This window comes from Plodia interpunctella, chromosome 17, assembly GCF_027563975.2.
Source record: "Plodia interpunctella isolate USDA-ARS_2022_Savannah chromosome 17, ilPloInte3.2, whole genome shotgun sequence".
In the NCBI taxonomy this organism is placed as follows: Eukaryota; Metazoa; Arthropoda; class Insecta; order Lepidoptera; family Pyralidae; genus Plodia; species Plodia interpunctella.
The window spans coordinates 7807347-7834909 of NC_071310.1; the positions used below are offsets into that span (position 1 = coordinate 7807347).

Sequence of the window (27563 nt, forward strand, 5' to 3'; positions counted from 1 at the left end):
CTTATTAGACAAATTCGCAAAGGTTTAACGAATGTAGCGCGTTTTTTAAATCTATTATTATGGTACTTATATATGAACAATTTGAGGTACTTTCCGAAAACCATACATAAAGCTTAGCGCAGATGGGGCTACTGGTACAACTAAAATACACATACATTACCAATGGAGGTAAAAAGCGCCAATTTTCAATATTGTTGCAGATTTACGACCAAAAATACCTTCTACGCAATTGTGGTGAGAGTTTAAAGGAAAAAGGAAGGATTTAGTGGATTATCCTAAAAACAATAACACTATTTTAGGTTATGTTCTGCATTATTTGGTCAACTGTGATCATAAATTGATATAAACTTGATTTTGACTGAAGATCTTACCTATATGAGGTCCATATTTTTACTTACTCTAAAATAAACGTTTTAATCGACATAGCAAAAGGTGGAAAAGCTTTTGTGTACCTAACATACAGTGCTGTACTCTGGCGGGATAAATGTGCAGTAATACTCTCTATTAGTAAAGTAGACACCAACTTATTAAATCCACAGTTCTATGCGATTTAAAAAAAATCTCAAACAGGACCGTCACTGTTATCTACCACAGGTCAGGGCCAATGTCAAAGTCATTTTGACATTATTTGACACAAGTCGCATGCATTTGACGTTCGATGAATTGAAATGTTTTGTGTTTTTGGCGGTGTGTGTTTTATTTTCCGCAAAATATAGCTGATAAAGTAAAAAGCCTTTTTTACTGGAAACTAGTCATTTAATGTGAATGTTGAGATTATGATAATATCCTGACACAATAATGGGTGACGAGACGCCAGAGGAGCGACAAAATAATGAATTCGAGGCATTACAGGTTAGCAGCATATTTTTAGATCTACCTAATGTAAACTATTGTAACTTTACATTATTATTGCACGATTTTTTTGGGAACACGTGTGTTTATAAATATAACAGTACCTACATTATATTTTCGTCCCAGTAGTTTTCTGAAATTCATAAAATCTGAATGAAGTATGTTTTTGCTAAAATTATTAGTATATTTCAGTAATAATAATTAATATTTCTAGTGTGTGTGTGTGTGTGTGTGTTTCTAGAAGTACGTTATATTGATATGAATCCTACTGTTGGAGTATTCATAAGTACTATAAGTTATGTTTGTAGAAATACCTACTAATATTATAAATGCGAAACTTTGTGAGCTTGTATGTATGTTACTCTTTCACGTGATATCTTGTGTGCGTAGCCAGTGTCAATTGGTTACATCTAGGTTTATCATGCTTATCTTCAGCTAGAACATGGAACTATAATAAAATGATCTAAGAAATTATGCAAATTTACAGGCAATATATGGAGAGCTGGTTGAAGACAAACGTGAGCCCACGGCTTGGAAGGTCTGGCGACCAAATGACTTTCTGTTAAGCCTGTATCCATTGCACAATTCGTCTATGCCCGATGTCCATTGCTCCATCACTCTGCGCTTCAAGTGCTGTCATAATTACCCTGATAAGTATGTATTGATTTTTTTATCTCTATCTTTACATAGATAATGGGCAAACTATAATTATACTGACTATATTTTTATTTGTTATCTTATTTTTCTTTTCATCAATAACAACTTATTAACATAAGTTGTAAAAATTTTGTCGTAAAAAGTAACATTAGTTACAAAGTTTTTATATTACTTTAAAATTACATACAGGTAATTGTAAAGTAATACTAACATCTAATAATGAGAAGAACCTAGCTAAACCCTGTCCCTCTTTAACAATCATGTAGATACACAAGAGGAAAATTAGCTAGCAAACATGTTTTCTTTTACTACCAGACAAGCATAGTAACCCATAAAAATATGATTGTAATGAAGATATATTTTTATGATACATATTGGTATCAAATCTGATGATATGAAGCCTGGTTCCCATTCAATTAGTATTAAGTGCAATAATACAATACAATACTATACAAGCAATAAGCAATCTCTTCCAGAAATCTCTCCAAAACAAAAAGAAATTACTCACTCCTGTTAACAATTTTCCAGGCCTCCAAAAATTGAAATATCAAAAATGAAAGGGCTGTCTGCGGAAAATGCGGAGAAGCTCCTAGCAGAGCTTGGCAGTATGGCGTCGGAGAAGTGCGGGGAAGTTATGATCTTTGAGCTGGCGCAACATGTCCAGGTGAGATTTTTCAAAAATATAATATTTGATACAAGTTTTTATATTATTGCATTCAACATGTGAAAAAAACATCCTAATCCAAGGAATCCCTGTTGGTAGCCGATCCTGAGTCCTAAATAAATTCATGTATATAATTATACATTGTCATCCAAACTAAGCATAATATGTGCACAGAATATCAGTTCAATCGGTTTAAGATATTTACAACCAAATTTATTTGTAAGAATGAAAATTATACCTACTTCAATACTTTTGTATTGAAGTATAATTTATGTAGCAGCTCAAATTGAATAGAACCTAAAATCAATTAAAATTTTCTGATGAACTTTGCTCTGTTGGCAGCAATTCCTTCATGACCACAATAAGCCCACTCTCTCCTTCTATGACGAAATGGTGAAACAAAACACAGAGAAAGAGAAATTGAAGCAACATGACATGGAAATTAAAGAAAAGGAAGAAGTAAGTTATTATTACTGTTTTCTTGAGGAATTATTGATTATCGTCTGTCGTCATCTCATAGTTAGCTTCTAGTATTCCAATAATGGACAGAGCTTCTATCATTCTCTTTGCTTATAATAGTGGCTATAACCCTTGTTTTCAAAGACAAAGATCATTTATTTATAAAAACGTGAGTGTACATTATTTACAATGTGGTGTTAAAAGAAAACTTAATCCTGCATGTTTCACCAGCTATATGGGTACCAAGTTTATTTTTAAATTATTCAGATTTAATTGGAGAGAATGCTATCATGCCACAAAATAAAAATATTTATTTACACTATTATCATTTTATCTGAATTTGTCGTTAAAATAATTGTTTAAATTATAATGTTTATCAATAAACTGAGATTAAAGATTTAAATTTATTTAAATCTTTATATTGTTGGGGAACTTAGACAGTTTAAAAATAATAAATAAATTATAGCAATAAATTGCAAAAACACGAGTTTACTGATGTAAACTTAACAATTTCATAAAAAAATTTTAAGTTCTCAAAAGAACTCAAAAGGTATGTTTTGAATTTTTGAATTTCTGATATCCTTTTGCATCTCATTCATCATGTTTCAGAGGAAAAAGATAAAGGAGGAGATACATAGACGACAAGAGATGCTGCGATGTGCGGGCAGACAGCGGGTGCACAGAACGAGTTTGTCTCAAGAGGACAGTATCGAGGGTCACGGAGACGCACCCGAATTAGTATAGTATGTACTTCTTGGTGTCTCGATGACACTTTAAATATATTTTTTTAATTTTTAGTACTTATGTGCAGGCAACGAATTCATCGAACATTCGTCCTTGTTATCGCGGATTGTTTTAAGATTTAATTATTATAATGCCACTAGCTGTTGTCAACGGCTCTGCCCGCGGCAAAAAATAGCAAGTCACTCGCCAGCTCTCCTAAAACCATCTCAATCTTAGTACTTTTTATCCTGGAATTCCCAATGAAGCGGAGCCCCGGACTGCAGCTGGTAATTTATGGCTAATTTAAAAATATTTATGTGATTTGTTTTTTTTTTAACAGCTATGCTGATGATAAGATGTCTCCGGCCAAGAAAGTGGTTCGCAAGCGACCAAAAGACGTGGCGTGCACGTGCAATCTAAAATGTGCACAAGTTCTCAGGATAACGCAGAAGAACCACAAGAAAGTTTACATAGGAAATTGTTTAGGTAAATTATTCTAAGGGTCCAAGGTTTTGAGCATCTCCCTCTCATCTGAGCGTTTTTCTGGTTACTTTCGCAGTCGTTGAGTGTCGGAGCCCTTGGTCCGTTTTCCTACTGTTGCGTCTCAACTTCGCACGGTCGTTGGCATCCCTAGATGTCAGACCATTGTCACGCATATCATCCTTGACGATATCAAGCCAGCACATCTTGAGTTTGCCCCTTCTGCCAGGACCAGGAGGGACGGGCATAGCCAAACATTTGCTCTTACGTACTAATTTTCGTGGCCGTACCAGCGGTGATGGCACTCCTGGTCTGGAGTTGGTCGGACATAAAGACTGCCGTGAATGCACAAGGCCATCGCCCTTTATATCAAAATTAGCTTTTGCCCACATCTTCATATGTGAGTAAAAATTCGTTTCCCATGGGAATTTCAGGAAATCCCTTCTTAGTGCTCCCCTACACTGTCCAAGGCTGCGTAGGCTACACATCAAATTTCAGCTTTCTACGCCCAGTATTTTCGGCCGTGTGTTGTCTGTCAGTCAGTCAAACACTCAGTAATACACGAGTTTTATATAGATAACTTATTTTATGTAAAACAAATAAAATCGATTCTCTTCTCATATCTCATTTGCAGGTCATTCTTCAAATGGGTCAACAAGCTACCTAGCGATAGAAGACGAAACGGGAGAACCACTAGTATCCAAAAAATGGTCCATCCCCACTCCGGACTTCCAATCGTGGCATCGGCTACTCTCATCGCTTCAACAAGATCTGAAATCAATGTGTCGGTTAAAACATTCAAACTTAGTGCCATACATAGCCATGGAAACATGCAAAGAAAGTCAAAGTGGACGGACGGCTGGCCAATCTGTTTATATATTTAGAAATTTTATTCTAGGCAGTTCCTTGAAATATTTATTAGATAAGTGCAAAAATAGTGATATATACGAAACGTTAAGACTAGTGAGGCATGTAGGCGTGGGTGTGTTTAGTGCGTTAAGTGAATTGCATAGTGCAGACGTAGTGCATAAAGATGTGAGAAGTGAGAACGTTTTTCTGGACGTTTTCGGAGCGGTCAAGTTGGTCGGTGCTAGTTTGGACAGCTGGCTGGCTGAAATGCTCGATGGCGATAGCTTTTGTGACAAGTAAGAGTTTTATGTATTAAAATATAATATACTTGCGGCCTGTCTGGCTTCTGGCTTTGGTCAGATAAAATCACAATAAAAAAGTAGCTTTTATGTTATTCCTGAACTCTGTGCCAAATTTCTTAATCGGTCCATTAGTTTTGAGTTTATACATTACAAACAAAATAACAAAAATAGAGATTATCTATCAATATTTTCGCTAAAAATTAGTTTGAATGTAGATCGGCATATTATCATTATCCGTACTTCATGAATAGACTGAAATGTGACTCTTAGAACTAAACAATAATAATAATAATTAGCCTTCTGTTACTGTGCTTAGATCAAGTTACGACTGAAAATTTTTCTCATTAAATATCTCTGAGCTCAGTGTGCCTTTTGGCAAAGGTTCAACTGCCTCCACTGGTCTCTGTCTAAAGCCACTCTTGTCCAGTTAGATCCCAATGTTAGGCTTAGCTCGTCTTTCCACCGTGTTATAGGAACTATACAATAACTAAAACCTTAATCACACATCATAACTGCGTATAGCCATAAAGGCTGATCACAAATTCTGTTACTATTCTACTGTTTAATTAATTAAGATTTTACATGACTATGAAGTTGCTGGCACATCTGCTAGAAAAGAACTCCTGATAAAATTTTCTTTCACATAAAAAAACTAGATCTAAATCGGTTGACCTAGGCGCCAAAGACTGACATACAAATACACAAAACTTTTAAAATTTATAACTTCCCTCCGTCTGCAGATAACATGTATATGTATGTTTCTGTTTTACAGACAGACGCGTGCGCAAGACATATTCGCGGCGGGTCATCTGTTACTGTCCATGTTGTGCCAGGAGAAAACTACTCATGAAATACCCCCTGAGTTGCCCAGCGCAGCTAAAGACTTCTTTTCTAGGTAAATATGTTTAACTAGCTGTTGCCCGTGGCTTCGACCGCGTAAATTTTCCACGTAAATTTGAAGTAATTTAAAGCGGTGGTGGTTCAGTGAAGTTAAGTCCGTCCGCCTGAGATCCAAACATCCCAGGTTCGAATACTATAGCAAAAATATATTCGAAGTTTCAAATCTTTTTCCTTCAAAATTGTATGTAAAAAATAACTTATTTCTTTTGTTTTGTGGAACAGTGTTTGTCATGTTTTGTCTACACACATTGAGGCCTACCTAACATATTTGTAATCTATACTATTATTATAAAGAGGTAAGCGTTTGTGAGATTGTTTGTTTGAGGCGGGTAATCTCCGAAACTACCGAACCTATTTCAAAAATTCTTTCACCATTAAAAAGGTACATTATCCAAGACTGCTATAGGCTATTATATATTTTATCTCAAAATTTCCACGGTTCCGCGAACTAGTGGCTTTGTTGAACTAGTGCTTATGTTTCATGAAAAAAAGGGGTATTTTGACATAATGTCAACGACATCCTCGGTGGCGCAGTAGTAAAGTGCCTGCCTCTGAACCGAGAGGTCCCGGGTTCGATCCCCGTTCGGGTCATGCTGGAAAATGATCTTTTTCAGATCGGCCCGGGTCTTGGATGTTTATCTATATATGTATTTGTTATAAAATATAGTATATATTATTTGTTTATCAACAACAAAACAAAACAAATTATATATAATTTGTTTATCTTATCAATATATGTTTAGCCGTTTCGTTTTACATACTATATATATATATGGAAAAATTACACAGATTGAGCTAGCCTCAAAGTAAGTTTCGATTACTTCCGATAGATGTCTAACAGAAGACGAGCATTCCCAGTGGTCGGCGGAACAGCTCATGAATCATGGTTTCCTGGTAGACGCGCCGGTGAAACAAATTGGTGGCAAGAGGAAAGACGATGGCGGCAGCGGGTCTGATGTGAGTAAACTCATTAATATGTGGCCGTCCAAAGGAAAAGGGACCTTATGGCGCCCGGCACTTACGCCATTATTGCTGTTGTTTTGTATTTGAACAACGGCAATAAATACCTGCCACATGTCAATATAGACAATATAGACATTCAATCTACTATTAATAAGTAGACAGAGCCATGAATTGTGGTCCAAGAAGACTATGTTTAGCTGATTAAATTAAATAGTGATAAGTTTTAAGTCAATGGAAACAGGTGTGATATTAACAAATTTAATAAATATAATATGAATATATATAAATATAAATTAAATATAATAAATTCTGTGTCTGTGTCCATAGCGGGCCGTTGAGTGTTGTCCACACTAACGGCCCGCTCAATCAGCTAAAACCGCAGACAAATATTTGTGATAAAAATTACAAATATTTGCCCGCACCTAGCAGCCCGCCCGCTTAATGGTGACCACTACGTTACCGAGGTCATCAATTTGTATGTATGTGTATATGCAAGCCTATCGCTTATGAGAAGAATCTCCAGTGTTTTACTATCTACTTGAACGTAGCAGTCATGTTATGTGTTTTTTTTGCTCCCAGACTTGCATGGAAATAATGTTTCAACACGCTAGGAGTGTTTTCAGTTATCAACACGCTATGAGTATTTTCAGTAATTAACACGCTAGGAGTGCTTTCAATAACAAAAAAAGTGTCAGTCTCGATATACAAAACAACAAATTAAATATAATTTTAGGATGAGGATGCAGTAAAAAAGATCCGTAATTTAGGCCCGGCCATTAACGGCCACTCGCGCTTGGCCGACGAGTTTGAAGTGCTGGCCTGGCTGGGACAAGGCGCCTTCGGAGATGTCTTGAAGGTAAGCGTTCACCCTTCGAGTGCGCCTGCGCGGATCTGCGCAATAATGTATTGTTTAACTATTATGTCGTATGTTCTGTTGTGTTTTTTATAAATATTTTTTTGTTATTAACAAAAAAAAAAATTTCTTTAAATTATGCTATACTAGATAAAGGAATTGGAATGGAAATGGAATTAATTATAAATTAGAATACTGGTGTGTTTTCTATTAATATTTTTTTATTTATTAACAAAGAAATATTTCTACAAATTATACTAGTTAAACGAATTACTTAATTAGAAAGTAATATAATTTTCTATTGGACACAGTTACCAAATCGAAAAGGGTGGCCATAAAAATCCGTCTAGTCAATTTTGATAACATTAACTGGAAAACTATTACTTACTATTAAAATCTTGTCCCGGAGCAAGTTGCATTTCGTTAAGTAAAAAAATCTTACTTGGTCTGCCTCCACCTCAAAAGTGGGAGTCCCAGCAGTGGGACACATCATTCAAGGTTAAAAAAAATACATATTTGTCCATAAACAGGTGAAGAACAAACTAGACGGCGGATTATACGCGATAAAACGTATCAAACTTAACCCGGAAAGCGTCCAGTTAAACAAGAAGATAACTCGCGAAGTTAAACTACTGTCTCGTTTGAACCACGAAAATGTGGTGAGGTACTACAACGCGTGGATTGAGTCCACCACACAGCCGGTAGAGGGCGACACTCCGGTCACTTGCAGTGAAAAGGCCGCTACTAGGTAACTAACATAAATATAGTTATATTTTACTGAAAATATACGTTCTAGGAATTAAATAGAAACAAATTAAGGTAAAAAATTATGTTTTGACATGATTCAAATATTTCGTATATCATTAATATCGAGTGTTGTAGCTAACATTTGCGTCAGATTTTATTCAAGTCGCCTGAAGGCATCTGACATGACTTACCTACTGCCGTCTAGTGACATTTTTATTTATGCACGATTTAGTAATTTTAATTAACGTAAAATTTGTCGTGCTTTTTGACTCCAAGAAATGTGACGTCATCAGTTATTTTTGTCATACAAGCCCCATCTATACTATTATTATAAAGAGGTAAGCGTTTGTGAGTTTGTATGTTTGAGGTAATCTCCTGTAATCCTCCTTGTAATCTCCTAAACTACCGAACCGATTACAAAAATTCTTTCACCATTGGAAAGGTACATTATCCAAGACTGCTATAGGCTATATTTTATCTCAAAATTCCAAAATCACAGCAGCGAGGCCCCGGGCAACGTCGGGTATTTTATAATATGATTTGATTGCAACTACACTATCATAAAGATTTTCTTACTGATGATCAAAATCATTGTTCCAAGGAAGAAACCGGACAGCCTGGAGGACATAGTGGCGAAACTCGGACAAGAGGTCAAAGTGGAGTGGTCCATGTGCGACCCCTCGATACAGAAGAGGCACTCTTCGTCGGACAGCGAGGAAGAAGACGACGATGATGAAGCATTGCCTCTGTTCAATATCAGGTGAGATTCTGTAAGAAATCCAATACTAGGCTTAGGGCCTATTTACCGTTTGCTGATGAAGTATTCGATGGCCTAAATGTAATATATCTAACAGATGGTGTGTGTTGTTGTACAATACTTGTAGTAGCGCCATCTACTTTATAAAGCGGTATTAACTTTCAGAATGTTTAACTAAATCCTACCGGAATTGCGGGCTTTCGGGATAAAAAGTAGGTATCCTAAGTTTTAATCTAAGGTATCAGCTACCTCAATACCAAATTTCATAAAAATGGCCTAGTCCTTTGAGCGTGAAGGAGTAGCAAACATACTGACAAACTTTGATCTTTATAATATTATTAGTGGTATAAATTAAGGACGATTTTTTTATAGTCCTGAAGATGAATCGAGTAGCGGTATCGAATTCGCATCCGATTCGGAAAACAAATCGGAAACCTTACCATCGGAACTTCTATCTGCCAGTCCAAGACCACCTTCCACGAGGTTAAATCAAGTATGTTGATAATCTTAAATTATTTATCTATCTATCTATCTCTCTCTCTTTTTGTCGTGTGTTTCTAGTTACATTTGATTTCTGTGAGGCTGCGAAGCCATCATGAAAAAAAAATAAAGCTTGAATTTTGAAGATTATTAGCTATGATTTTACCGGCTGCCAGCCTGACGACTACCCTCTTTGGGAATATAATTATACTCTATCGCTGCTAAGGCTAATGTCCCTTAGTCGCCTCGTACGACAACGACATGAGTGGTAACACATGCCACAAAACTTGATTCACCAAATTGGCATTAAGTGCAGATTTAATTCTAAAAGAAATCTACCACACAACTTTCGGAAAATAGTAAAAAATAAGTTGAAAATAGAAGATCGTTAGACAAGATTTTTAAATTTCCAACCAGGTGTTATACATCCAAATGGAGTTCTGTGAGAAAAACACCCTCCGCCAAGCCATAGACAACGGCCTCTACCAGGAGCACTTCCGTGCGTGGCGCCTCTTCAGGGAGATCGTGGAGGGACTGGCCCACGTCCACCAAAGAGGCATGATACACAGGGACCTGAAGCCTGTCAACATATTCTTGGACTCCAACGATCATGTCAAGATTGGGGATTTTGGACTCGCGACGAAAGCTTTCACCGCTTTGGTTGATGGTAGGAATATATATATTCCATACTTCCATTTCATATACTACCATACTAATTCTATAAACAGAAACAATTTGTATTTTTGTTTTTTTTTTGTAGTTTGTAATGAATAAACTCAAAAAGTAATGTACTGATTTTTACGAAATTTGGCACAGAGGCAGACGAAACCTTCAGGAGGGACATAGTCTACTTTTTATTATGGTTTTACCCGAGCGAAGCAGGGATGGGCAGCTAGTATAAAATAATAGTATAAGTATAGGAGGTCACGTAGGGTCGTAGATGATGATGATGAGAAATAAATTATTCCTTAGGACTTTTATTCTCCCTCTCTCTCTATCCCGTTCACTCAAATGCATCCTGATACGCGAGGATTCCTCACACTGATTGCATTAATTTTATACCTAATTTGAATTTATTATATACAAGCTTCTGACGGGATTTCCCACGGAGACAGTTATTTTTCCGGGGTGAAAGGTACCCTATATCCTCCGTACTTCAAACTATATAAATTTCAAGAAGATTGGTTAAGTAGATATTAATAAGGATAGAAGCTTGTATTTTTGTTTATTTCTATGAGTACGTTTTTGACGCCTGTCAAATTAGACTCGTGTTTTTAATTGCTGGTGTTCCATTGGCCAACACGTAATATTTTATTTTATTACAGAAAAAGTAAAGCCAGAAGAAATCAGTGGATCGTTAACTGGACAGGTAATTTTCACACAAAAAAACACAAGACACATTGTCTATACAATGTGTCTTGTGTTTTTTTTTTTTTTCTAACATTCACATCATACTATAATTGCTCGCTAAATTTGATAACTGAGTTTTTATGCTAATTGGGATGAAAAATATATTTACTTAAGTTTTAATCATCAACACATAGACAACACAGACAAAAATAAAACAGTGTCGCTTCCCGCTGCCTGTCTGTCCCTATGTATGCTTGGATCTTTAAAACTATACAACGTATTTTGATGCGGGTTTTTTAAAGAAATAGTGCGATTCCTGAGGAAGGTTCAGGTGTATAATTTATTATGGTTATACCCAAGCGAAGCAAACGGGCCCCTAGTTCACTATAAGTATTATAGTTATTTTCCATCTCATGTTCGATAAGTAGGTCCTTATTACCCCCAAATGGGGCTTGTAAGTGACCAATTAGCGCTCTAGTGTAATAATGTAGCTAGAAAAGAGCTAGAAAAAAAAAACCACTTCACTCTTTCAAAAATTCCCACATATCTAATCATCATACTGCATTCAGCCCAATGACCAAAGAGGTCCCTTCGCTATTCAGTTTTGTCTTCGTATAAATATAATAGTTATCAATTTTAAATAGGTATCGAACGGCGAAGCTCAATTACGTTCTTGAAAAAAAAAAATCAAAAAGTGCTTTACTTGGTTCTTTTTAATGAAAAAAGGCGGGAATAGAAAACTTTTACTTTAAATATTGTTTGTTTTTGGGTTTTTTTTTTATAAATACGTTTTTTTTTTCTACTTACCTCACAATCGAGATGTAAAGCGTAGTAGTTAGCTCGGGTGTAAGCATCAATTGCACCCTCGAACTATAGAAGCCCTCGCTGCGCTCGTGCGCCAATATCTCGGGCTGCAATTGATGCCTTGCAGCCCTTGGCTACTATCTACCTATTAATTTTCAGGTCGGCACAGCTCTATACGTAGCTCCAGAGTTGTACCAAGCGGGTACCAAAGGGATATACAACCAGAAAGTGGACATTTACTCCCTAGGGATCATCCTATTTGAAATGTTCCACCCTCCGCTCGACACGGCTATGGAGAGAATGGCCGTACTTAATAGTATCAGGAGCAAAGATATCGTAATGCCTAAGGAGTTTGAAAGGGATAATGCTAAACAAATTCATGTTATCAGGTAGGATTCGTTCTTACCTTACCTTCTTATATTATTTATTAGCTTATGCCCGCGTCTTCGCCCGCGTGTTTTTCCCTTCAGTGAAATATTTAGACTATAAAAACTTTGAAACCCCTTTTTACCCCCTTAGAGGGTGAATTATGAAATTTTCTTAGTGCACCCCCAGAACACATAACGAAGAAGAAGTTTGGGCTGTGTGTTGATATTTCAGTCCGTCATTCAGTGTCTTCTTTGATATATAAATCTACTATATATATACACATATATAGATTTGTTAATTTACTTTATTATTCAAAGTAAACATACTAATAGAGACGAGAATATAGGTTCATCAAAGATTTCGTTCCAGGTGGCTACTAAACCACGATGCTAGTCTTCGGCCAAGTTGTGCGGAGCTGCTGAGCAGCGAACATATCCCTCGGCCAGTACACGAGGGAACCCTGGCGGGGCTGTTGTCTCACGCGTTGAGCGAGCGAGGTAGCCGAGGGTAATATACTTCTTCATTCATCTCACACGATATCAAAAGTCAAACATTTGTTACGTTGATATATATCCGCTCATACAATAAAGTGATGTTCGTATGAAAAGTTACACTACACGTGCATACAGAAGATGCTACAGAAGCAATGTTCCACTAAAGCAATAATTATACGATAGACAGAGAAAGCTAGAGATCCCATAATATATTCCATTTCGCTCGTACAGATAACAGCACACCAAGTTACCCTTCACGAACCTCTGTGGCGCGGTAATGTCGGCGAGTTTGCAATGAATTTGGGTAGGTCGATGTGCTGTTGACTGTACATAAAAAAGATGTGTGTATCCTTACATATTATGAAACAAAGTCATCAGCTGCGTCTCGTCTGTTCGCGATAAACTCGATAACTACTGCACGGATTTTCATACGGTTTTCACCGATACGCGGTGTGGTTGCTGTGGAAGGTTAGGTATATCATTTATTATGTTTTTACCCGAGCGCGAAGACGCGTCGGGCCAGGAAGAAGAAGGGCCACAGAGAAGAAACAAGAAGTGCTTTAATTTTTCGTGCAAATTGTTTGACGACCTCGGTGGCGCAGTGGTAAAGTGCTTTGCCTCTGAACCCAGAGTCGGGTTCATGATGGAAAATTATATTTTTCTGATTGGTCTGGGCCTTGGATGTTTATCAATATTATGTATTTGTTATAAAATATAGTATCGTTGAGTTAGTATCCCATAACACAAGTCTCGAACTTACTTTGAAGCTAGCTCAATCTGTGTAATTTGTCCTAATATTATATTTGTTTATTTATTTGTTTGTTTGTTTATTTATTTATTTGTTGTAGATATACCAGACTAGTGGCCGCTTGCTTGGACCAGCGAGCGTCGCCAGCTGAAGATTATACCTACCACAACGACGTGAGGAACAGGAACGACGTACTGGCCGCTGTTAAAGATATTGTTATCAAGGTAACATCTTCACGTAATTTTTGAAAATAATAATGAGATGAAAAAATTCTGGAATCGAGCGGGAATTGAACCCGCGCCCCTGTCTATCCGGGACAGTGCTCTTGACAACTCGAGACCATGCCAGTTCGGCTGAATTAATTCATCACTTTACGTCTTACGCCGACTCGGCCGCTCGATTCCAGAATTTTTTATTTCATTATTATTTTCAAAAATAAGTTAAAAGCATGTGTGACAAATCCATCTTCACATTTTTTCTAATTGCTAACTTAATATTATAAATGCGAAAGTAAATTAGTTAATTAGTTTGTTACCTTTTCACGCCTCTATCTACTCAAACAATCTTCTTGAAATTTTGTATACATTTAGTTTGATGTACGGAGAAGAACATAGGGTACCTTTCATCCCCGAAAAATATCTGCGCCTGTGGGAAATCACGCCGGCAAAAGCTAGTTTATTAATATTTCAATCTTACAGTCTTCTTTACGTCTTTCTAATTGTATTGTATCTTGTGTTTGGTGGACACTCAACGGCCCACACTGAGCACTTAGGTTGTATCGCCGGTCCTAGGAACACAAACACAGAAATGGGCCTAACATACCGAGAAATGTAGACAAAAATCTGCCATCTTTAGTCACCTAGTAACACAACTCCGGGAGGATATTGTGGTCCTATTATAGGGCGGGAACCACACGAGTTCAAGATTTTCAATTCTTTCAGGTGTTCCGCAGCCATGGAGCCGACGAGTTCTCCCCTCCCCTCCTCATCCCCCGGGCCAAGGGCTGGGAGCAGTACCCCAATGCCGTCAAAGTGATGACGGCCAGCGGCAATGTGTGCCATTTACCCCATGATTTTAGACTCCCATTTGCTAGGTAAAGCAGTTTGAAAACGCTTGACTTCAAGATTGCGCCAACACACTAGCGCCACTAGCACTAGCGCACTAGCGCCACCGTCAATTTTTTATTTTTCCAATTTCTTTTAATTCATTGCGAAAACTAAAAACAGGTGTGTCCATAGTTATAATATAATATATTTTTTTGTTTCTCAAAATCTAGATAAGCTTGAATTAAAATAATCGTTAAATTCAGTTCTGCTTGACATAATTAGGTAAGGTTAGGTAAGAACATAATAAATCAAAATCAAATCATTTATTCAGAGATTAGGCCTTCACACTGCACTTTTTCACGTCATATTCTAAATTAAATTATATTTACCAAAGCTACAAACTACTAGCATTTCGGAACGACCACTGCTGAGAAGAAATGCGGAAAGAAACTCATTCAAACAGTGTTGGTCCATATTATGTCATAAGGGCTTACCATTTTTTAAATATAAATATAAAATATAACAAGTTTAAGTAACTTGAGATATAAAAAAAATCTGTGAACTGTGGACACCCCCTAAAAACACCACAGGAGATTAAATACACTCGTGTTTCCTCATGGCTGAGGGTCGTGGTAATTACGTAGAATTAAACATACACATCAACTTTCTTGGCACTATTTGGAGTGGTTTGCCATTGCCTTCTCCATTTCACACACAAGTTGCACCAGTGTGCAGGTTTCCTCACGATGTTTTCCTTCACCGGAAGCAGGTATTTTTTCACTACCAATAAAAATAAATTGATAGAAATGAGATGGTGGAGAAAATATCCAAAAAAATACCTTTCATTTCGGATTCGATTCAAATTGGTTAAGTTAAAAAAAAACTCTTTTTCCGACTTGTTTTTTTATTGCAGACACACAGCATATTCGGGAACAAAATATATGCGGCGTTATGTAGTGGACCGCGTGTACAGAGAGAAACACGTGGCGGGCTTCCATCCAAGAGAAATTGTGGAGTGCGCTTTTGATATCGTCACTCCTAAGACGGGTACGAGTTTAGTATTCCTTATGTGTAACTATAATAGTGTCTAAAAATGTTGCCTGGGGCTTCGCTCCCGTGGGAATTTTGAGATATAATACAGCTTATAGCAATCTTGGATAATGTACCCTTCTAATGGTGAAAGAATTTTTGAAATCGGTTCGGTAGTTTAGGAGATTACCCGCCTCAAACATACAAACTCACAAACGCTTACCTATTTATAATAATAGTATAGATTGTCGCCATCAGCCCTTTCCTGTTCACTGACGAGCATAGGCCTCTCTTCATATGAAAATCTCGTCATATGAATGACCGTCGTAATGTTGAGATGAAAACTGAGATATTTTAGATTACTCCACCAATATAGATATGTTCGCCGAAGTCGATACACCGACTACGGATAGCTAACTTCATGTCCAGGGTTGCCATGTGTAGAAACTGCATTGTGCGGAGTCTGAAAGAAAGACTTCACACCACTGAAACATTTAGACGCTGGCTGGCATTTGCCGCTTAAATTATTTATATTTATATAAATTAGTTTTTTATTAATATTTTTATTATTGTATATTACTATGGATATTGTAACGATATCTGAAATAAACATTATTATTATACTTTTATAAATGTTTTCTCCTTTTTTTTAAATAAAAATATAAAAGGGTATACGCCTCATACGCGGGCCGAAGCCAAGCGTAAGAGGGAAAAGTTTTATATGCTGAAGGTACACGTGAGGGTAGACGAGTTAGGAATTTACGTGTGATTCGGCATGTATTTAATATTACCGCCTTCTGGATCAAGGAGAGTGTATAATCTGGTATGTCTAAGGTGTTCAAGCTGTGTTTCAGTGATGTAGGTATAATGCCAGTTGAAGACAATACTATAGGTGTAATGTGAACAGTTTGGGCTTTCCACTGAGTTTTGATTTTGATTGATATTTACTTAACTTTTATTATTATTATTATTAAGGATCTTTAGACTTTTCATCATCTTTTGTATTTTCAAAGACAAAGATTATTTATTTACAAAAACATGAGTTTACATTTTTTTACAATGAGGTGTTAAAATAATAATTTTAATCTTAAATGTATCACCGTCCACGGGTGTGCAAATTTAAATGGAGAGCATGCTACAATCCCACAAAACAAAATCGAATAAATAAAAGTAACTAAATTAACTAAATTTTTATCTGAGTCTAACATTTAAAAAAATCGTTCAAATTATATAATAGAATATTTATCAGTCAGTAAGCACCTGAGGAGCTTTTTAAATAAATTTAAATTCTGATCTGTATATTGTTGAATGTGAATACTCATAGACAAATTTTTTTACAGAGAATATGAATGGACATATTTATTTTATGCTTCTTTTTTTTCTAGATTATCTCTGGTCGGACGCAGAACTGTTACTTGTAGCGAGCCGAGCGGCGTCCGAATGCTCGTTAAACGTTACACTTCAGTTGAACCACACAGCATTACTTCAAACATTATTACTATCCTGTGGAGTGCCAATTGACAAACACATCGATATCTACCCAGTTCTGGTTGAGGTTAGCTTTGGTAAGTACCTGAATAGTATTTGTAAATCAAATAAAAAAAAAAAACAAAAATATTTATTTTCTGTAACAGATCTTATAATGTATATAAGTGGTGTTGGAGTCGCTATCATAAGATGCCTGTGTCTGCGAGACTCCGCTGTTCATTGAACAGTATCTGGAGTATGATCTAAGTATGCTTAATCGATTATGAATTCTCTTCATAGTCGTATTCCTCACGGCTGAGGGGCGTGTTTATTACGTGGAATGAAACACACACAACAACTTTCTTGGCATTATTAATGGAGTAGTTTGCCATTGCCTTCTCCATTTCACACACAAGTTAATAAGAATCAACCATTGTGCAGGTTTCCTCACGATGTTTTCTTTCACCGGAAGCAAGTCGATGAAAACTACTATACATGAGTCAGATTGGTATACAAACTCATGTGGCACGAGTAAGATTCGAATTTGGGGCCTTTCGATCCACAGGCGGGCGTCTTAAACATTACACCACCACCGCTTCGCATTATGAGTTACATAACATTTAAATAACACGCTAGTTTCGATAAAATCCTCTTAGCGTGGTATATGTGCGTTGTGCGACTTTGCTATCTTAGCGACTTGCATCGAGTCAATTCGCAGTTCAGCTAAACTAACCAATCACAGTGTGCCATTGTGACGCAACGACAACCACACCACAGTGTGATTGGTTCGCTGCGTCTCACTACGAATCAATTAAGTCGATAGTGGGAAGTCAAATGCAAATCCGTAATTTGCCATCGGAAGTGTATTTGATAATAACGCGCTCGCTTCGATAAAATCCGCTTACCGTGTTTTATGTGTCTTTACACACTTCATTTTCATAACAATATTCCTATCACGTGTACTCAGATTTCTTTTGAAATAAGTACTTCTTACTTTTTTTATTGATAACTTTCTTCCTCATTTGAGCGTCGTCCAAAACCAAAGTTTTTATACAGAAATAAGACCTTCACCACAGGCACTATTATTCGTGATAATCGATCAAAGCTACAAACTACTCTCATTTCGAAAAGAGATTCCGAAAGAACACTTCAACAGTGTGTCAGTCCCTATCATGCCAGCAATTCAGGAGTAGGATATCGCGGAATAGGTTTATATAGAAAATGTAATTTATATTTGAAGTTTGTTGTGTACAGTCTGCCACAGAGAAATCTTCCTAGAGATGATGTTCAAATCGCAAGGGGGTCAGATTTCTCTGTGGCAGGCTGTACATAAATTGATAAATAAATAAGTAAATAATTGCTTTGTAAGTTTTGATGCATTAGGGTGAATTTCACGACTGTTTGAACGCGGCGTGTAACGTTTCATTAGTGTCGCATATTTTATTGGATAAAGAATATATATATATATATATATATATGTTTAATTAACCATTTATAAAATTAACATTGTACCAGTACTTTACTTATTTATAAAATAGGATAATTAAATTGATTACTGTGTATGGTAAAATTTGATAAAAACTAATGACAGCCCACGGCGGCGTTCAAAACGCTCGTGAAATTCACCCATTAAAATATTGAAGTGTTTCAGGCCGCATCACAAGACTGCAACTGCAAACCCACTTAACCTCGCTCTGCATAACTAACCGGGATATATCCAATCTTCTCAAACTGATGGAAGCCGACATCCCAGTGCAAGAGCTTAAGGAGTTCCTCACCGAGTGCAAGCTTAGTGCGAAATGTCATCGCGTCGCCACGCAAGCTGCGCATGCTCTTCAGGCTGTGTACAGAAACGCTAGGGCTTTAGGGTGCGAGGTTAGTGGGACGTGGGACCATGGGACATTGGGACATATCCATGTGGGACATTTGGTCATAACCTATAGTATATTTAGACTCGTGCCACCTCATTAGGCTACAACCCACATTTTTCTCATCGAGTGTTTTATTGCTAAGGTGTCAGATTTTATTCAGGTCGCCTAAAGGCATCTGACATGACATTTACGACCATCTACTGCCATCGTGTGATAGGTAGTCGCAAACACACAAGTAAAGTCAAGTTAAGCAATGTGCAGATTTCCACGTGAAGTTTTCCTTCACCGGAAGAAAGTCTTTAAAAACTACTATACGTGAGTCGATCGTGGCATTACAAAATGCGTGCGGCAACTCCGAACCACCTAAACGTGCAATTATCAAAAACGGGAATATTATTGACGATCTCGGTGGCGCAGTGTAAAATGCTTGCCTCTGAACCGAGATGTCCCGGGTTCGATCCCCGGTCGGGTCATGATGGAAAATGATCTTTTTCTGATTGGCCCGGGTCTTGAATGTTTATCTATATGTGTATTTGTTATAAAATATAGTATCGTTGAGTTAGTATCCCATAACACAAGTCTCGAACTTACTTTGGGGCTAGCTCAATCTGTGTGATTTGTCCTAATATATTTATTTATCGGCAACCTCAAACTCCAATCACAAGAGCTGAAGAGAATTCCTTACCGAGTGCATAATGTAGCGGGACCTCATGCATATTTTAACATGCGACATTTGGACATGAGAATCCATACTTTTAGCTGTGGAACGTCACGTATAAGGGTGAATTTCACAAGCGTTTTGATTTGAACTCCGCCGCGGGATGTCATTAGTGTTTATTAAATTGTACTAATCAAATTAATTGTCCTATTTTATAAATAAGTAAAGTACTGGTACAATGTTAATTTTATAAATGTTTATATAAAAAAATTATTCTTTATATAAAAAAAAATGTTGGACACTAATGAAACGCTGCACGCCGCGTTCAGACGCTTATGAAATTCATCCATAATATTAAAAGTGCAATGATTTACAACATTTGTTACAGTGTCCGATGACAGTGGCGCCATTACTGGCGTACAACGCGACGCAACACAGCGGCGTATTCTGGCAAATGTCTGTGGTAAGGCATACCGACCATAAAACAACCAATGCAAAGAGAAGATCTGGCGATTTGATAGCTGCTGGGGGCAGGTTCGTGCTATTAATTAAAATTCACATATTTTATGTAGACAATTCATTACAATACCATATACCCAAATTAATAAACAGCTTACCTTCGGCATTAAAACAAGAAATCAAAAGTGAAAATGTAAAGAAAAAACTGAAATCATATTTTATTAACAAAATTGCTGACTTATAACACATAAATCACCCCGTGTGGTACAGAATTTATAACTTTATAACTGAGCTGCGTACGCGCGGCAATCGGCACAACATTATATTTATAGCGCTCGATGTTGTATGTTATGCCAGTGTACGTTCAAACCGAATTATTTGGATTTTGTACACTGTTAGCAGTTAAGTTTGTAATAATGTGTGTTGAAATATATATGTATAAATAAATAATTCATTAAATGTAGGTTGGAGTCAACAAAAATCGTGTCGGGTTATATTTTTGTCATCAATCATTTTAGATTCTTCCGTTATATTTAATAAGGACTACCACCGTTGAATACAGAAATTTGATCTTTGTTGTGTGTGTCTAAAGTGAGAACTTCATAAGATGCTTCGTTTTCGCCGACAAGAGAACTTACAAAATATTATTATTACATTATTCTCACTTAAAAATATCATAATTCTCACTTTAATATATATACAACATCCTGTCTTATGGGGTAGACTGCGCCGAGAATTGTAAAACTCGAGCGTAAGTCTCACTTTAATTTATCATAATTCTCATTTCCAAATGTACAATTGTCACTAAAAAATGACATAGTTCTAATTTTAAAATTACGATTCTCATTACAAAATATCGTAATACTTATTACAAAATATCATAGTTCTCAGTTAAAAATATCATAGTTCTCCGTTCAAAATATCATTAGTTCTCATTTTAAAATATTTAAGTTGTGGAATGAAGTATTTCCATAGATTTTTGTCATCAGATACGACGCTTTGGTAGAGGAGTTCTGGGAGGTCGCTCGCACAGAGAAAGACCACGAGAATGCCGACCTGATGTCGTGTTCCGTCGGCTTCTCCATGTCTTTAGAGAGGATTGCGACCATATTAAAGAAAATTGAGGGGGAATTACCTGCTGTGGTCAAGAATGTTGAGGTACGTATACAAACTGGTATTTTATATTATCCATATCATCATCACCCTACTAATATTATAAATGCTATGATAATATTGGGATGTGTGTATGTATGTATATTTGTTACTCTTTAACCCAAAATCTACTGAACCGATTCTTATGAAATTTGCTACACGGGTATACATGGATACTTTTATCCCGAAATTCCTACGGCAGCGAAGCCCCAGGGCGCAGCTAGCCATTAATAAATTTACGAACGAGGTCCTTTTTGATGGAGTATTTTCCATTCTACTTTGTTTCCTGCCATCGATTTAATTTATTTATTTATTATGTTTAAAAATAAATAGAAGAATGTGCCAGCTGCTGCTCCCGCGCAGATTGTAAAAGATAAACAAGAGAAAAAGCTGTAAACGTTAGATTCTTAATCATAGGCGATGGGCTAGTCCTGCCACTATATAGTCTCCACTAATGAAAGAGTTTCGCAACTCATGGCTCTGACGGGAAGATGGACGTGTTATTACCTATAGCTATATATATCTTGCCACGAGATGGCGATAGGTAGACTATTTAATGCCCGCTATAGATCAATTAAGGCTAAAAGTCCACCGAACTTGACAGTTTTGACGTACACTGCTGATTTTTCCTTGCGGTAATAAAAATATATACAAACTTCGCAATGTATTGGCATACCTATCTGAGGTCGGCGATAGGGTGTAGCGGACATTCAAATCAAAAGGGACCTTATGGCGGCTGGCACTTTGGTCTTTATTGCCGTTGTTCGAATACAAAACAACGGCAATAATGACGTAAGTGCCGGGCGCCATAAGGTCCCTTTTGATTTGGACGGCCACATATCAGTAACTAAACTCAAGGTTTATATTTCTTTAGAAGAACTAGAATTTTGATTGGAAATTTGATACTTTTTAAATACTCAAACGTATTTCAGTCAAAAATAATTGTTTTAGTCACCACTAATCTGTGTGTGCGTGCACGGCACGGCTGGCAGCGGTCGCGACGGCCAAGCGGCGGCCAAGCGTGCCAACCTAGCCAGGGAGCTGTGGTGCAGCGGATACAACTGCAGCTCGTGGGGGTCGGGGTTCGCGGACGCTCATGAGCTGAGTCGTGCGGCCGCTGTCTTGTGGCAGGACGACGCTGGTGTGAGGGTCTCTTGTTGGGGAGATGACAGGTAACAGACACACAGCTGGCCGGGAAATGTGGTGCAGTAGATACAACTGTACCTCGTGGGGGTCAGGGGTGGCGGATGCTCACATACTAGTTTTGTGCTCGGGAGTAAACATAGATTATCTTACTAATCACTTGCCATCAACTCTTACCGTAGTAGAAAGTGATTAAATTTCATATAAAAATCATATTAACTTTGATGTCCACAAGAAATATGTTTGCAATTCAAATTAAAGGTTTATTCAAATGAAATCTTATGAAGTCTAGCCATATGAAAATTAAATTGCATTTTTTTTATATTTTCACGATACGATTCAATATATACACATTAAGTATTATATTTACATTAATGTGACATATTTATTGTTTCAGAGTGATTGAACACAAACTGCCCTACCACGAAGTGATAGACTTCATCAAACAAAAATTCACACCGGACACGCAGAAAAATCATGAAGGTAAATCAATTTATTATCTATGTTTCCTTCAATCTCGAGAAAAACGACCTCGGTGGCGCAGTGGTTAAGTGCTTGCATCTGAACCAAGAGGTCCCGGGTTCGATCCCCGGTCGGATCATGATGGAAAATGATCTTTTTCTGATTGGCCCGGGTCTTGGATGTTTATCTGTATGTGTATTTGTTATAAAATATAGTATCGTTGAGTTAGTATCTCATAACACAAATCTAGAACTTACTTTGGGACTAGCTCAATCTGTGTGATTTGTCCTAATAAGTATATTTATTATATTTAATCTCCAAATAAAATAAAAAAACACTTGATCAAATACTACCTTCAGTCGGTCACTTCGTCTACGTAAAATAAAAGCATATGTTATTTTTGCATGTCTTGTCTACATGTGCCAAATTTTATCAAAATCGGTTCAGTAGTTAGCATACAACAATTTTGTCTACATGTGTCAAATTTTATCAAAATCGGTACAGTAGTTAACATACAACAATACAAATATTTCCTCTGTATATAAGAGTGATAAATAGTGATGATAAAAATTTCCAGTATTACTTTTACAGTTTTATATTGACGTTTCAGCGTCAAACAACCGTTCAATAAGCTGGAGTGAGAGCGAAAAGTCCAACAGTCCCAGTATATCCGTCACTTTCATCACCGCCGACAGGATAACTAAGAACTCTAAACGGTTTCTGGAAAATCAGGTTTGTATCCTTTTTCTTACTTATTATAAAACAAAGTCCTCCTCCGCGTCCTGTCTGTCTGTTCGCGATGAACACAAAATCTACTGCACGGATTTTCATGCGGTTTTCACCAATAGATAGTATGGTTCCTGAGGAAGGTTTTGGTGTATAATTTATTATGTTTTTACTCGAGCGAAGCGGGGACGGGCCGCTAGTTTTACATAAACAAATCTAAATCAAACAAAATGTAGCCTGCGTAACTCTTCATCTGTTTTACTATTTCTACGCCGAAAATCACCTGTGTGTTTAGTGGGACTTTGCTATTTTTATCTCACCATCGAGTGGATTAGCAGGGAGACCCAGCTAACCAATCACAGTGCGCCATTGTGACGCAACGACAACCACACGGCGATGTGGTTGGTTCGCTGCGTCCCATTTCGAATCGATTCTATAGTGAGATGTGAAATGCCAACCAGCGCTTCGCACTCTAAGTATAATACGTATGTTTCGACGAGAGAAAGAAGTACCTACAAAAAAAATCTTTCACATTTGAACATCACTAAACTCTGATTTTTATTTGCACGACATTCTGAAATAAGTATGTCATTTTTCGACACTTTGGAAAAGAAAGAAATTCATTCAATTCTCATTTATGACAAGGCCTTGTTCCACTGCTTGTTGTTAAAATATCGTAGAACCTATGTAACGGTAACATATCGAATAAATAGCGTTAAAATTTGTGTTTCACAAGTATTGAATAAAGCTAGGTTAGTTTAGTTACAAATAATTTATTTATCCTAGTTCGTTTATCTATCATATTACAATATGATATTTTATCAAGAAGTGGTTCAACTCGACGGCTGAGGAAGAAACCGAAAAAACACTTGACGAGATAGATATTTAATCTGAAAGTTGTAAAACAAGGCCTTGATTATGAATTTAAATTTGCCAGATAAACACCCAAGTGACATCAATCCTAGTGAGCCTTGGCCTGCAGCCAGTGATGAGCCGCGTGCGCGTGAGTGTGCTCGCGCTGTCGTGCGACGCGGCGTGCGTGCGCGCGCTGTGCGCGCAGCTCGCGTCGCCGCTCGACGTCACGGAGCTCGCGCATGCCTTCCAGCCCGTTTTTGACACGTAAGTCTTTGGCCTGGACTCATTTCTCCGTCGTTTTCAGTCGGGTCGACGCAGTGCGTTGCCGCTTCGTTGTTTTTCATAAGTTTGACGTTAACGTACGCACCATACAGTACCTATGTTCAATAGGAATAAATAAATATTTGTAATTTATTGTCGAAGCTATCGTGGTGTGCAATTTTTTATTTGCCATATGTTTATCATTTTATAGCTAATATATTTATTGGATGCACCAAATTATATTAAATAGTGATCTTATCCGACAATCTGCATTATGCATGTGGGCCACACATACCCCTTATCCATCCATAAGGAAGGGCAACATCCCAGCAGTGGGATATTAAAATGGGTTAGTTTTAGTTTAAGTCCGCCATTTGTACTTTTAATTATAGTTTCGCAATTATAAATATTTACCATCGTATTTTTCAGCTATATAAAATATTACGAGATCCTCGACGACACACTAAAGGAGCTATCTTCCATAGTGAAACAAACAAGCCAAAGCAGATCTTCAGACGAAACGCAACTCTACGCGTTATACTCTATACCAGATTCATTATGTCGACTGATCACTTGATTGTGTACTTTATTGACATTCACGGAGAGGCGCCTAGCGTGTCACAAGAAAGTACACCTGGCGTATCGTACCTAAGCTAAAAGATGACACACCAGGCGCGTTTTATTACAAAACCCCGCCCTCTATTATTTTTAATGAACATAGCTTCGGCGCTCCGCTATTTGTAAATAGTAGAAAACAAATTTTTAACTATCTACATATTTCGGTCACTGCAAAACCAAATAAAATTGTTCTTCTCTTAGCTGACAACACCCAGTGTTGTGTGCCAACCAAAAGGACACAATGTATTCATTTATTTTCTACTCTTCATAGACAGACAGTACGTGTTAAGCCGCCTATTTATATTATAATATACGAGAGAAATATTTATAGGGAAAAGATTTTGATCATTTATTTTTATACAAATACAGTATCACATTTATATATATGACAATATAGACATGCAGTGTCGAGAAACATTTTCATCAATTATAAAAGCTACCGCCTCCAGTCAGACACCGGTGGTTTTGATACACATCAAACACGATAGAGAGTTAATCAACATTTTCTCTCTCACCTATGAGATTTTTCATTTGTATACTCTTTCTCTCGTCGGATGTGTGTTATTTTACCATTCGTGTACTAAATGCTTAATTTTTGCCCACCCCCCAACAAAAACACAGGCCGGTATGTACATTTTTAGGTCGTAAAAGACTAAGTATGTCCAATACTAAAATATGGTATTTTCCGATGTTTGAAAATTTACTTACTTGAAAATGTGGTTTTCTCAATAGTAAGCAAATAATTGGCTACTAGACTGGGTATTACACTACAAACCAAATTAACCAAACAATAATTAAATATAATTTTAATTGATTAGTTTTATTAATTACGTAATTTACTTTATTGTTCTCATTAAAGTATTATTAGGAATGCATTTTGGCTTCAAAAATCGTGATATCATAAGCACATCTCTGGCATACAAGCTCCATATATTTTTTGTTTTTGACATTTAAAAAAGTATCTGATTTGACAATTGGAAAGTAGCTAATATATACAGAAATTATATATTCTATGCATTTTCAAACAGGAAAATATTATATTGTAATTCTGTGTAAACTGCAATTACACGAGTTTACGACACAAGTTATTTGCTAATGTGTAATAATTATCTGAACATAAAAACTTTTATATTAGTTTCATGTTATACCTAGAATAGTTTGGACTGTGCCTGTCAATATTATATTACGTGTAATTTTGTGCAATCTGAGTTTACAAAAGTGAGAATTGTTTTTCAAAATTAAATTTTTCAAAGAGATTTATTGTTTAAAGATTGTAGTCATAAATATATTGATGACAATTTCAAAAAAATAATGAAGAAGAATGTTTTGTATAAAGCATCGTATCCAATAGGGAACAGTTGACTTGCAGACATATGTGTGAGGACAACTATGTCCAATTTTTACTTACGACGTCTATAAAAATACAATAGATTAATTTTAGATCCCTACATTGAACTGATTTGTATTGGAATCATTCCATAAAAGTTGGTAGTAGGCTGGTCTTAATCTTTAGCGTATTGTTATCTTCGGATGGCAAGATGTATTGACTCTCTTTTTTACTGTCATTAAAATATTAAAGAACAAATAAGCAAATATGACACTTGACGTAAACTGAGTCTTCTACAAGTAATGTATCAAAGACTAAATATAAAGATTGTGCTATCATATTTTTAGACTTAATTGTTTCCTAATGGATACATGGCTTATGGACATAATTGGATTGGGTATTACTAATTTTTGCCGCTGTATTTTGTATGTTGTTGTGATGTTACGATGTATTAATTTGTACAAACATTTTTAATATGAAAATAAAAGACAGTGATTAATATTTTGTTTTTTGTTAACTAGGTAGTGTTTTCGTAAATCCATAACTTTGTTTTCGTAATTAATAATATAAATGCGAAAGTCTGTCAGACACGCTTTCGCGGCTAAACCGCGGCACCGATTTTTATGAAATCTTGTATGCACGTAGTTGAAGATCCCCGTTCAAACAAATACTCTTTTTTTTTTTCGAAAATTGACCCCCAAATGACTATAATGGGGTGTGAAAGTTTGTATGAAGATTTGTCAGTCCGCTTTCGCAGAGAAATTCACACGGACGAAGCCGCAGACAAAAGCTTGTTAGTAATATATAAATAATAAAAACACATCAAGAAACATTGCTACATCACATCGCAGTGGACAGATACAGATACCTAGTCAATTTCTTTCCACTGTGTCTATTATACTTAATCAATGTCACTTTAACATAACAAGTGCATTAATAATCTTTGGCACTTTGACATTATAATCAATATTATTGCGTAGTTGTAATTTCACATACATTTTTATTACTCTTAGGAAACAAGCTTAACCAATCTTCTGG

At 36.6% G+C, this 27563-nt stretch overlaps 1 protein-coding gene across 2 annotated transcripts; it reads left to right on the plus strand.

The window, feature by feature from the left end:
• The first annotated feature begins 656 nt into the window (after window positions 1–656).
• Gcn2 lies at window positions 657–27026 on the plus strand. 2 transcript variants are annotated; one of them, XM_053757645.2, is made up of 29 exons: window positions 657–852; window positions 1340–1506; window positions 2038–2173; window positions 2516–2632; window positions 3242–3375; window positions 3696–3841; window positions 4470–4980; window positions 5759–5881; window positions 6717–6843; window positions 7583–7705; window positions 8233–8450; window positions 9051–9209; window positions 9579–9699; window positions 10104–10353; window positions 11012–11055; window positions 12000–12229; window positions 12579–12716; window positions 13552–13675; window positions 14393–14544; window positions 15411–15544; window positions 16912–17091; window positions 18645–18868; window positions 19911–20056; window positions 20971–21139; window positions 22085–22305; window positions 22674–22759; window positions 23349–23470; window positions 24402–24583; window positions 25010–27026. In XM_053757645.2, the coding sequence occupies exons 1-29, from the start codon at window positions 799–801 to the stop codon at window positions 25155–25157; spliced, it is 4686 nt and encodes a 1561-aa protein (XP_053613620.1). In that variant the 5' UTR covers window positions 657–798; the 3' UTR covers window positions 25158–27026. The 2 variants fall into 2 exon arrangements, with proteins under 2 accessions (XP_053613620.1, XP_053613621.1); XM_053757646.2 differs by lacking the exon at window positions 657–852 and adding an exon at window positions 987–1010.
• The last annotated feature ends 537 nt before the right edge of the window (window positions 27027–27563 follow it).

Bases quoted from the DNA above. Each gene is read 5' to 3' on its own strand.
- Gcn2 (XM_053757645.2), top strand. From the start codon at position 799: ATGGGTGACGAGACGCCAGAGGAGCGACAAAATAATGAATTCGAGGCA. The intron at 5,882-6,716 runs GTAAATATGTTT...TACTTCCGATAG, and splicing joins GCTAAAGACTTCTTTTCTAG to ATGTCTAACAGAAGACGAGC. The intron at 22,306-22,673 runs GTAACAGACACA...TTATTGTTTCAG, and splicing joins TCTTGTTGGGGAGATGACAG to AGTGATTGAACACAAACTGC.